The 13886-nt window shown below is 34.0% G+C and overlaps 1 protein-coding gene across 18 annotated transcripts in view; it reads left to right on the top strand.

The window, feature by feature from the left end:
- mef2ca (myocyte enhancer factor 2ca) overlaps positions 1-13886 on the top strand; it is a 128712-nt gene that overhangs the window by 61033 nt on the left and 53793 nt on the right. For 14 of the 18 annotated variants that reach the window (XM_073913507.1, XM_073913503.1, XM_073913502.1 and 11 more), the window contains one exon: positions 76-264. In XM_073913507.1, the coding sequence (XP_073769608.1) occupies positions 211-264 (54 nt within the window). In that variant the 5' untranslated portion in view covers positions 76-210. Of the gene's footprint in view, positions 1-75; positions 265-715; positions 774-1234; positions 1291-13886 lie in introns of those variants that run through there. The other 4 variants (XM_073913510.1, XM_073913506.1, XM_009305680.5 and 1 more) reach the window with 2 other exon arrangements.

The following is a 13886-nucleotide window of genomic DNA, read 5'->3' as shown; positions in this document are numbered from 1 at the left end:
TCTTCACGCATTGGAGCACTAAGTGAAACACACTATTTTTCTGATAGAGATCTGTGTGTGTGTTTGTGTGTTCAGGAACGAAAGCCGGAGTCTTTACAGTGAGCGGAACGAGTGAAGAGGAAAGACTGCGCTGAGGAACGACAGAGGAAGGAGAAGGAGACGAGTGTGGACTGTACTTTTGGAAGAGGAAGGAAAAAACAGACAGAAGTCATGGGGAGGAAAAAGATTCAGATTGCGCGGATAATGGACGAACGCAACAGACAGGTAAAAACAAACAGATCTTCGGTTACAATTGTAATCTAAAAGTATAAAAGTAATGTAAAAGTAATCCATAAGTAGTCAGATTACATTATCATAAACGTGTAATCTAAGGAATTATATAAATTTAGTTTTATAATTAATAGCTGAGAACAATTCATAAGTAATCATCTCACACACACACACACACACACGCATGCACACAGAGTGTCATCGTGATTATTTCCAAACATCAAGCACTTGTAATTAGAGTAAACAACTTTATAAACTACTTGTAATCTGACTACAGTTACATTTTTATGGGTTACATATTAGATTACATATTATTTTACACTATGGTAGTAAGTACAAGATCATCTAAATTTAATATATGTGACGTCAAATAAGGGGTAAGCATAAAAGTAATCCAAAAGTAATCCATAAATAGTCAGATTAAATTACAATAATTTAAGGGATTATATTACTGACTACACAAGATTCAGATTGTGCGGATAATGGATGAACGCAACAGACAGGTAAAAAAATAGATCTTAGGTTAGCACAAACATAATCAAAAAGTATAAAAGTAATGTAAAAGTAATCCATAAGTAGTCAGATTACATTATCATAAACGTGTAATCTGAGGAATTATATAAATTTAGTTTTATAATTAATAGCTGAGAACAATTCATAAGTAATCATCTCACACACACACACACACACACACACACACGCATGCACACAGAGTGTCATCGTGATTTTTTCCAAACATCAAGCACTTGTTATTAGAGTAAATTACTTTATAAACTACTTTTAATCCGACTACAGTTACATTTTTATGGATTACATATTAGACTACATATTATTTTACACTATGGTAGTAAGTAAATGATCTTCTAAATTCAATATTTGTGATGTCAAATAAGGGTTAGCATAAAAGTAATCCAAAAGTAATCCATAAATAGTCAGATTACATTACAATAATCTAAGGGATTATATTACTGACTACACAAGATTCAGATTGCGCGGATAATGGACGAACGCAACAGACAGATAAAAAAAAATAGATCTTCGGTTAGCACAAACGTAATCTAAAAGTATAAAAGTAATGTAAAAGTAATCCATAAGTAGTCAGATTACATTATCATAAACGCGTAATATAAGGAGTTATATAAACTTTGTTTTATAAATAATAGCTGAGAACAATTCAAAAGTACTCCACTCAGTTCTACACACACACACACGCATGCACACAGTGTCATCGTGATTATTTCCAAACATCAAGCACTTGTTATTAAATTACTTTATAAACTACTTGTAATCTGACTACAGTTACATTTTTATTTATTACATATTAAATCACATATTATTTTACACTATGGTAGTAAGTAAATGATCTTCTAAATTAAATTTTTGTGGCGTCAAATAAGGGTTAGCATAAAAGTAATCCAAAAGTAATCCATAAATAGTCAGATTACATTACCATAATCTAAGGTTAGCACAAATGTAATCTAAATGTAATCCAAAGGTAGACAGATTACATTACTATAAATGTGTAATCTAAGAGATTACAACACTGACTACAAATTTTGTTGTGCTGTATACACACACCCAGTATCTAATCTAGATTATTCCAAAAGTATTTGCAATTATTGTAAACTACTCTTTAAAATACTTGTAATCCATCTACAGTTACTTTTTTTTTGGATTACATTACATTACAATACAATGGCAAGTACAAGATTATCCAACTTCAATATTTGTGACATCAAATAAGGGTTAGCATAAAAGTAATCCAAAAGTAATTCATAAATAGTCAGATTACATTACCATAATCTAAGGGATTATATTACTGACTACACATTTTGTTTTGTAATAAGTAACTGATTACAATTTATATATAATCCACTCAGCTGCGTATACACACACACATCGCGATTATTTCCAAACATCAAGCACTTGTAATTAAAGTAAACTACTTTTTAAAATGCTTGTAATCCGACTACAGTTACTTTTTATGGATTACATATTAGATTACATATTATTTTACACAACTTCAGTATATGTGACATCAAATAAGGGTTAGCACAAAAGTAATACAAAAGTTATCCATTTACGTTACCATAAATGTGTAATCTTATGCTGTGTTCACACCAGACGCAGAGCGCACGGATAAATCACGTTATTCGCGTATAAATAGACGCATGAACATTTAAGTTTACTTGCTTCATTCGCGTGTCAAATCTGATTCATTCGCACATCAAATCCCACATCATTTGCGTCAAATTCACTTTAGAACAGACGCGGATTCGCGTCATGGGCAGGGCTTCTGTCTGCCCGGTGACTGTAGCCTCATTGCTAAATGGCTAACAGAATACATTGAGAGAATAGCTGTGTTTATGCGCTTTATGAAAGCTAAAAAAGTGTCGATATGTTTAGGTCTGGATCTGAGTCCACAAGATCCTTTCAGAGGTGCACCAGCCCTGTGAGCTCAGAAACTCAACCTGGATGATGGAGATTTTAACGGTGCTTCTGACTGAGCCGAGCCCAGTTTGATGAACTGTTGTCGGTGTTTGCTGGAGGATTTTCCCTGGGACACCAACAACAGGCACTACGTCATAATCACGCCACCACAAGAGCAAGCTCCTGATTGGTTAAATAAATGTGAATGTCCGCTTAAGTTAAAATTTTTGAACTTAAGTGATTTGTGTGAAATGTGCGTCAAACGTGTAAAACGCTCAATTTACGCCACGGCATTGGCGAAATTCGCACCATTTGCACCACGCTCATCACTTGTACTTGATGCTTCTTCCGTGTCTGCTGTAAACACAGCATAACGCCTGTTTCACACCGCAAGCAACAGCGGCGCGTGAGCAGAGCGTGAGCAGCGCGTGTGTTTTCGGCGTCCATGTTAACAGATTAGAGTTTTCATACCGCACGCAGCAGCAGCGCGTCAGAGCGAGGCGTGAGCGTCGCCGAAGCAGCAGTGCAGCGATAGTTTCGGCGCTGGGTCTATTTTTGACGCGCTGCTCACGCTCAATTAAAGTGACAGTGCATTGATAATGACCAAAACACATTGAATGTCAGTAAAAAGTAGCAATTTTACCCAATAAATACGTTAATAATGTCAAATGGTTTATATATAGTCATTCAAATGAACTTAAAACGATTAAAAACGGCAACAAACATTTATTTAGGCCCGAACTACAAAACCAAATGTAAAACTATTTTAGTATCAGTTTTGCTTAAGTTGCACACTAGTGTTGTAGGAGAGGGGAAATAGAATATTTACGGGATTTGTAGTCCATAGCGAAGTATATTGTGGGTAGTGTAGTTCGACACGCATGCTGGATGATGTGAGCTCGCTGTGTTCTGTGCAGCTGAGCAGAAAAAGAAAGTTTAAATCGGCTTTGTTTTATGTTCACTCGAGTTATTCCTACCGGGAGCTGTTTGCACTGTGAATCTGACAACACGAAAATAAGTAAAATAATGGCATGCATTGGTAACTTTTGTCCGTCTCATCATCTGCACGAGCATGAATTAACGAGCTGTTATTCTGCCGCTGGACATATGAAAAGTTTAAAAGGTGTATTTGTATATAGAGAGACATGGGTAACTAGATAGAATAGACAGAGATAGATTGATCTCTGCAGCAGCTGCCGAAGAACTGCGCGCTGCAGACGCAGCTGGTGTGAAAGGCAAACGCCTGCGTGCTGCTACTGCTCGACATACGCGCTGCTCACGCTCTGCTCACGCGCCGCTGACGCTTGCGGTGTGAAACAGGCGTAAGAGATTATATCATAAATTGTGTTGTGAACACTGTAGGGAATTAACTTGCCTAAATATGTCTTCCTGTAGTGTTTACTGTGTGTACGCTAATTAAACCATCCAGTTGTCCACTTATATTAGACGTTTGATTACGTATACTATTCAGAAATTTAGAAAGTGAATTGCGTAGATCATGAAGTGAAATCATTCGGAATGTTGTAGTCTAGAACACAACACAGATGAACGTATTGAAAGACAAGTAAAATAAAGGATCTTGAGTATGTGAAGTGGTTTATGCAGACTGAATGCTGAATATGTGGAGCTGTTGGTGGTTATTAGCTTGTTAAGAACTAGCGCTCTGGTGGTCTGACCCGCAGCTATCAGCGCTAGCATGAAATTAAATAGTTCCAGCTTTCAATCCTGATTTCACGTTTGGCCCTTCAGATGCACAGATGTGTGTGTGTGGGGTCAGGATAAATGCAAAATAAATAAATAAATAAAAATAATAATCATAATAAATTTAATATTTTAATAAGGGCGATACGGTGGCGCAGTGGTTAGCACTGTGGCCTCACAGCAAGAAGGTCGCTGATTCGAGTCCCGGGTGGGTCAGTTGGTGTTTCTGTGTGGTGTTTGCATGTTCTCCCCGTGTTGCAGTGGGTTTCCTTCGGGTGCTTCAGTGTCCCCCACAGTTCAAACACATGCGCTATAGGGGAATTAATCAACTAAATTAGCTGTAGTGTGTCTGAATGAGCGTGTATGGATGTTTCCCAGCACTGGGTTGCAGCTGAACGGGCATCCGCTGTATAAAATATATGCTGGAATAGTTGGCGGTTAATTCCTCTGTGGCAACCCTTGATGAATAAAGAGATTAAGCTGAAGAAAGATTATTCTATGATTTTATACCAGATACACCAAACCCCTCAGAAATGCCTCTGTTTGTAAATTGAGCTGTTAGAAATCAATGAACTAGATTTGTAATGACGAACTTGCAATCTTAGTCTAATCGAATACAAACTCTATGCAGTTTTTGTAAAATTGTGGTATTCACAGTTCCAATATTCAATGATTTCAATTAAAAGGGCGCCAGTTCCACCAAAACCCCTCAGAAATGCCTCTGTTTGTAAATTGAGCTGTTAGAAATTAATGAACTAGATTTGTAGCAACGAAAATTGAGATTTTTGTCTAATTAAATCCAAACCCCATGCAGTTTTTGTAAAAATTGTAGTTTTCACAGTTCCATTATTCTATGATTTCAAATATAGGGTGCCAGATCCACCAAAACCCCCAGAAATCCCTCTGTTGGTCACTTGAGGGGTTAGAAATCATTTCCCCCCCTAACCTTGATACGTCTGAAAATATTGGCTAAAATGTTTTGGTTTTCACAGTTCTAATATTCTATGATTTTAAATATAGGGGCGCCAGATCCACCAAAACCCCTCGGAAACACCTCTGTTTGTATATTGAGCAGCTAGAAATCGTTGAACTATGTTTGTAACAACAAAACTTGCGATCTTAGTCTAATTAAATATAAACTCAGTTGCTAAATATAAACTCATGCAGTTTTTGTGAAATTGTAGTTTTCACAGTTCTATTATTCTTTAATTACAAATGTAGGGATGCCAGATCCACCAAAACCCTTCAGAAATCCCTCTGTTGGTCACTTGAGCAGTTAGGAATATTTTTTACTTAACCATGATGTCTCTAAACATATCGATGAAACTTTTTTAAATTTTTCATAGTTTTACGATTCTGATTTCAAATATAGGGGCGCCAAATCCATCAAAACCCCTCAAAAATGCTACGTTTTTGTAAATTGAGCAGTTAGAAATTGTTGAACTATGTTGGTAACAACGAAACTTGTGATCTTAGTTTAATTAAATACAAACTCCATGCAGTTTTTGTAAAATTTTAGTTTCCACAGTTACAATATTCTATAATTTTTAATGCAGGAGCGCCAGATCCACTAAAACCCCTCAGAAATCCATATGTTGATCACTTTAGGAGTTACAAATATTTTTTTTCTTAATCGTGATGCATCTGAACATATCAGTGTAAAAAAAATTTAGTTTTCACAGTTCCATTATTCTATCATTTCAATTATAGGGGCGCCAGATCCACAAAACCCCCTCAGAAATGCTTCTATTTGTAAATCGAGCAGTTAGAAATCGTTGAACTATGTTTGTAACATTGAAATTTGTGATCTTAGTCTAATTAAATACAAACTCCATGCAGTTTTTGTGAAATTGTAGTTTTCACAGTTCCATTATTCTATGATTTCAAATATAGGGGCGCCAGATCCACCAAAACCCCTCAGAAATACATTTTTTTTGTAAATTGAACAGTTAGAAATCGTTGAACTATGTTTGTCACAACGAAACTTGTGATCTTAGTCTAATTGAATACAAACTCCATGCAGTGTTTGTGAAATTGTAATTTTCACAGTTCCATGATTCTTTGATTACAAATGTAGGGGCGCCAGGTCCACTAAAACCCCTCAGAAATCCCCCTGTTGGTCACTCGAGCAGTTAGAAAGTGTTTTTCTTCACCGTGATGCGTCTGAACAATGCGTCACTTCAGTGTTTGAGTGGATAAATGTCTGCCTGTCGTGTGTGTTTCCTCCACCTGTCTCCATCCCCCATTAGTGACCAGCACAGCGCCGGAAGCACAAGCAGAGCCATTGTGGAGGGAAACCGTCGGACACTTCCTGTTATGACAGGAAATGCACGCAAATGTGCTTCCTGACCCCCATGCAGTGGCACCATTAGTCTCTCAGCGCCGCCCTTTCCCGCTGATATTCTGTGTGCCATGTCTTAGATTCACTCAAATAAACCTGCATGCTTATTTATGCCGGCAGAATGTGTGTGTAAAGCTCAAAGTAAAGAACATTTAAATTAAAAACATGCAATTATATAACATGAATCTATACATAATGCATGCATATTCATCTTCATAATGCATTATTATTGCATTCTGGGAATATATATATATATATATATAGATATATATATATATTTTTTTCACAGTATGTCTGATAATATTTTTTCTTCTGGAGAAAGTCTTAATTGTTTTATTTCGGCTAGAATAAAATCTGTTTTTAATTTTTTAAACACCATTTTAAGAACAAAATTATTAGCCCCTTTAAATGTCACTTTAAGCTGTATAGAAGTGTCTTGAAAAATCTGTGTAAAAATGTGTGTATCCAATCGGCAACTTCTCTTTAACTATTAAATGATGTTACCATGTTTTAATCAAATTATTTTGATTTCATTGACCAATTTTGTTAAGTAAAATTTGAAGTAATTGAATTGTTTGTAATTTATAAGATTGTTTAATTGAACATTTAAATTACCAGTATTAACCTTACTGAAATGAACAGAAATAATTGTTGTTTATAAGTTATAAAAAAAAATATGTGTAATATAATAAATATAATATAATATAATATAATATAATATAATATAATATAATATAATATAATATAATATAATATAATATAATATAATATAACATATTATAATAAAATATAATTTTCTGCACAATCCAAAATAAACCCTTTTAAAGTATTAAATTAAATTAAATTAAATTAAATTAAATTAAATTAAATTAAATTAAATTAAATTTAATTTAATTAATTTTAATTAATTTAATTTAATTTTATTTTATTTTATTTTATATGAATATTTTTCTCTATTTCTCAGTTTATTTAGGTATTGTAATTTAGTGCATTTAAACAAACAGATTTATTAAACTGATATATTTACTAAAATACAATTTTAGTCACCAAACATATTTAAAAATTGAAAGATAATGCAATTAAATTCAAGCTAAATATTGCAAAAAAATTACAACCTACAAAATGTAACAACATTTTTAAAAATGTTTCCTCATTTTTAATATTTGTACTCAATATTTTTTGGCTGTACTAGATTTTGGACCGTTATTGTAAGTTATTTTGTTTGATAAGCTCCAGATTTGGCTTCAGTACTGACTAATCTAATGTATATGTACAAATATAATATTGTGTAACTTCCTATTAAAAATATTAATTTAATTGAGACATTTGTGAGGGGTGTACTTATATATTCTGAGCACTGTAAGTGCCTAATTAGCGTTATATAAGTCTTATTGTTGTATATTTTTTTTCGATACGCTTGGGCACAAGAAAGTATTAAACTTTTTCTTTTTTGTGTCAAGTTTGGTGACCCCTGGTCTAAAGCCTAAATAAACAAACACATATAATCAAAAGTACAAACAATTTAATATACAAATACATAATAAAAAGTATAAATATAACAGTATTGGCAGAAAAAAATAAAAAATAATGTATGAAATAACAGTAAAGTTTTCATTGTTTAAATAATTGAATACAATTAATTTTGGTTTATATACTTTTATAACCTCCTGGTTAAGGTTTGCTTAAATCCTACACAGTCACAGGCCTTAAAAACACATCCAAATGAAAATCCTTGGTCCCACTTTATATTAAGTGTGTTACCACTACATAGTTTATTACATCATTTTTAACTTAAAAATTCTAAAATGCTGATAAGATTTAAACTTTTAAGTTGCCAGAATAATTTTATTAAGTTTTCAAAACAGGAAAATATTGATAATTACTTTAATACTTTAAAAATGCAGCTAATTTAAAGGTAAATATATCTGTGAGTTACTTTAAAACAATATTTAACTTTTAGCAACCCAAAGAAATTGAATTGATAATTCACACTAATAGAGTTGTTTTGGATTTTTAAGTCCACACACTGATGTTTTTTGTTGTTATTTTTTTATAATGATAATATGGGACAGTACATGATTTTGTTTTGTAAAACAATGAAAACCCGTGGTTTCATACACATAAAAAACTAGCGAAAAACAAAAATGTTGTTGTTAAATTTATTTCTTGCAAGCATAAACAGTAAATTTGAAAACAACTTGGTTTGTTTTCAATTTTAATAATGAAAAATAAATTAAACAACTTATTTTTTTTAAATACTCAACTTAAAAATGTGAGGTTTTTGCTATGTAAAATGCCTCTGATTGAAGAGGAAAAGATTTGGCTAACATAAAAAAGTTTGTCTGAACTTCATTTTGTTAGATCGTAACTTCAATACATTAAACTGTTGCGTTTATTTATTTGTTTTATCTAAACAATATTTTTTTAGAGTGTATGTAGTTGCATCAAAAAATAAATACAATGTACTTACTGTGTTCATAATGTGTTTGAGAACACTTGTGGTGCTCTTGAGTTGGGATAGAGGTTGGGTTATGGACAGGTTTGGTGGTATGGGGTGGGTTAAAGTGTAAGGGATGGTCAACAGTGTATTTACAAATGCAATTACAGAAGTTAGTTACAGATGTAATAACATACAGGTATTTAATCAAGCATAAGTACACAGTAAATACATGTTTTTACACAATAAGTACATGGTAAGAAACCTATTAATTCCTATGTAAGTACATATTAGTTAAGACCACTTAATATAAAGTGAGACCAAATCTTTAACTCAGTTTTAAGGTTAGAGTTTTGAAAATGAGCCCACAAGGCAGGTATTCTGAACTGTGGTGCTGATCAACTATAATCCCGACTTGACATTGCTGATCCTGCGATGTGACTATTGCAGATTCACACATTTCGATATCAATGCTGAGACAATATATTGTGCAGCCAAACTGAAAAGTCTTAAACTGTAAATTTGGCTTAAAACAAAATTATGCAGCAAGTTCAGCGTGCAGGAAAATGTAAAACGCTGGTGTTTGTGACTCAGACATGTGAGGAAAACGAAGAACATGGTGCAACCGGCATGTGTGTATGCTTGTGTGGGTGTCTCAGTGAGCATGTGTAAGACATCTGTCGCTCTTGTGTGTGTGTATGTGTGTGTGTGTGTGTGTAATCTCCATCATGTGGAGGTGAGAGCATCAGTGTGTTGAGCTGTAGGAGTGAGAAGATCACCCTGCTGGAGTGTGTTTGTGACGTCTGAACTCTTGCAGCACACACACACACAGAACATGCATTGCTTGTGCTCTTTGGCATGCATATAAACAGTTGAAGCCAGAATTATTAGCCTCCCTTATTTCTTTTTTAAATATTTCCCAAATGATGTTTAACAGAGCAAGGAAATTTTCACAATATTACTGATAATATTTTTTCTTCTGGAGAAAGTGTTATCTGTTTTATTTTGGCTAGAATGAAAGCTGTTTTTAATTTTTTTAACACCATTTTAAGGACAAAATTATTAGCCCCTTTAAATGTCACTTTAAGCTGTATAGAAGTGTCTTAGAAAAATGTCTAGTCTAATATTATTTAATGTCATCATGGCAAAGAGAAAATAAATCAGTTATGAGAGATGAGTTCTTATTAGAGATGAGACCTTCCACCCGGTCGCCCCAAAATGTTGTGCAAAAATAGCAAATAAAAAAGTGCACAGATTCTGTCAATAATATATATATATATATATATATATATATATATATATATATATATATATATATATATATATATATATATATATATATATATATATAATTAAAAAATTATAATAATAATAAATAATAATAATAATAATAATAATAATAATAATAAAAAATGTATACTGGACTGTAATATATATATATATATATATACATATATATATATATATATATATATATATATATATATATATATATATATATATATATATATATATATATATATATATATATATATATATATATATTACAGTCCAGTATACATATAGTAATAATAATAAATAAATAATAATAAAAAATAGGTGAATAAATACATCACCTCTGCTCATATCTGCTGCTGTAACGAGTCAGAAATGAGACACCTCATGTACAGTATGAAAGAGCCAACGTTTAGCGATAACATTTCCGTTAAATAATCCAGAGTTTCAAACATTTCAGGCAGATTCCTCGAGAGAGTTTGTCTCTCTCATTGATCTCCTCACAGATGCAGCGTTTGTTCACCGACTGTTTAAATGGTGGCTTTGGGAAATTGTCCTTTCTGAGTGAAACCTGCTGGCGAGCCTAAAGGTGATGCTGGGTCATCATTAGCCAAAGCAACCCAACCACCCGGGGCTGTCAATTTGTGGAGCGCTGGGCAGAATTTCACCTTCAACTCCCCAGTCTAAATTTAGCACGGCACGCAGAGCTCTGATAGCTCTCTAGCCAGAGTCCCCTGTCAGACACTTACAGGAACACGCACAGCTGAAGTCAGAATGATTCGCCCCCCTGTGAACTTGTTAAATACTTTCCAAATGATGTTGAACAGATTTTCACAGTATTTCCTATTATATTTGTTCTTCTGGAGAAAGTTTTATTTGTTTTATTTCGGCTAGAATAAAAGCAGTTCTTAATTGTTTTAAAGCCATTTTAAGGTCAATATTATTTTATGGGTTGAGAGGCGCCTCTTTTGAATGTTTTAATAACGGCCGCGAGTGTTTTGCGTGCTGCTTATGCGCCCTCGGGCCTGCTGCGCCTCACGTTTTTGCCGTTGAAAAAAAATTCTCAGCGGAAAAACCGTTACGTTACTCGCGTCTGTTTCACTCGCCAATCAAATGAAAGCAGGCTGGATTTCCGTTGAGGTGCCTGCAGTGTCTATGTTGTCGAGACATAGGAGAGACTTGTGGTTGCTGAAGAAAGAAAAGTTCTCCAGAGCTGTATGACTTCACAAATCTTGAATATCACAATATTATTCGATATTAAAGTTATATTGATATCAACAGCAACACCCTCGCAAAATACCCAGCTAATTTAGTCTTTGCCTAGCAACAAAAAAAAGCACACCTCGCTCTTATTTTCAACACCACCACAGCAGCTGCTCAGGATATGGCCTAGTCCAGGATTATGGAAACCTCAGTATTAATAAAAGAAGACTAACAAAAGGGCAGATGCCGTTCAAATTATAATGTCTTTTAGGAAGTGTTCCTAAAGTGTTTTGTAGGCACATGATTCTACCTACATTTCTACATAACCAGATATACGTTCATCTTGTTACTTATTGCTACGCTCTTCTTGTAAAATGTCCACAAGAGGGCGATATTATTTTTGTAATTTTGTGATTCCGGCTACGTTTTGGCAAAACCTGATATACATTCTACTTCTGATGCGTCCTGATACTGGCCTGGCATATGCAGTACAGGATTTTTTGCAATTTTTTGCGTTTGTGTAAACGAGATTCACTTTGAATCAACAAAAGTTTTGCTTTCCTTTTTTGTGAAGCTCCCACAGGAGAGTGATGTGTTTTGTGGGCACATGATTCTGCCTACAGTTCTACAAATACGTATATCCCGATACATAGGGCTCTATTTTGATGGTCCATGCGCAAAACGCAAAGCGCAAGGTGCAAACGCTTTCAGGGCGTGTCAGAATCCATATTTGCACATTTAAGGACGGGAATATCCACTTTGCGCCGTGGCGCATGGTCTAACAGGGTTGAGTTTATTTTCCTAATGAGTTATGGGTGTGTTTTGAGAATAAACCAATCAGAGTCTCATCTCCCATTACCTTTAAGAGCCAGCTGCGTCGCGCCATAAGCGCATTGCTATTTACATGACGTAAAGTAAGTTCACTTTCGCTTTCGCTCTTGGATAGGGAAACCTTTACGCACAGACATCAATTAGTCTATAAATAATTAATTTTGTTTGTTAAGCGCAAATATTTGTTTCAAAACTATTCTAAATTCAGTTCTAATTTCCAGCAAATTAATGAATGAACAATAATAACGAAGTGTGTTCAAAAACCTGAGTTATATCCTAAAACACATGCTGCCCCATATGGTCTAAAACCTGACAGGTGGGCAAATCTAAGCTTATTTTTAATAAAACAAATATAAATATGGATAAAATAAATAATACTGCTAATAATAATAACATTATACTAAAGCAAATTGAATGAACTGAAAAAGCCTCCCGAGATCAAGAAAGTATGAAGGCAGTGGCTTTTAAATTCATGTAGGCTAGAAATTAATATGTTATTATATATATATATCCTTAATATATTATATCTTTTTCATATGTAAAGATATTTGCGTATTGCTCTACATCTTGTGTGTAGTGTGTAAGCCAGGCGCACTTTGCGCCAGACAATAGACCGACTTTGTTCTGGTCTAAAGAACAGACTATTTTACAGTTTCTCAAAATAGCAACGTGCCAAAGCACGCCCGCTTTTTTAGAGCAGAACGCTTATGGGCGCATATATGATCGCAAATGCATTTGCTATTTAAACAGCGTGGCACAATGCCTCAAAATGACCCTTGCGCCGAGCTGAAAGTAGCAAGTAGCAAATGCGTTGCGTCTTGCGCCACATTGCGCCGGCTGTATGATGGGGCCCTTAATTTTAATCTCTTCTTGTAAAATGCCCACAAGAGGGCGATGTTTTTTGTAATTTTGTGATTCTGGCTACGTTTGGCAAAAATACGTGAAATTCGTTTCTCCTGATCCTGGCATGGCATATGAAATCGAGCAGTTTTTGCTGTTTTTATGGACGTTTAAATGCAGAATATTTTAAAAACATTGTTTAATGTGAAGCTTTTTTTAAAAAAGAAGAGAAAAAAGTGTCTGTTTTTGGCATTGTTTTCCTGTAAATGTATCTTGAGAGTGTTAAACAAAGTTAAGAAAGCAGGCAAATAGAAAAACACTTGCAAACTGAGAAAACATCATTAATAGGACAGCACGCATGCATGCAAATTCTCACAACACATGCAAATAGAGAAACATACTGCAAATAGTACAGACAATAGAAATGTCAAACTTCCATTGTCAATTTCTAATGTCAAAAAACCAATATAGCGAACTCTACGGTACTACATTATATACTAAATAATACATTTGGCACCCTCTGTAAGTGAAATTCTGTAAAAATTCGTTTAGGTGTAA

The sequence above is a fragment of the Danio rerio genome, chromosome 10 (assembly GCF_049306965.1).
Source record: "Danio rerio strain Tuebingen ecotype United States chromosome 10, GRCz12tu, whole genome shotgun sequence".
Classification (NCBI taxonomy): domain Eukaryota; kingdom Metazoa; phylum Chordata; class Actinopteri; order Cypriniformes; family Danionidae; genus Danio; species Danio rerio.
This window is presented reverse-complemented; position numbering and strand designations above follow the sequence as displayed.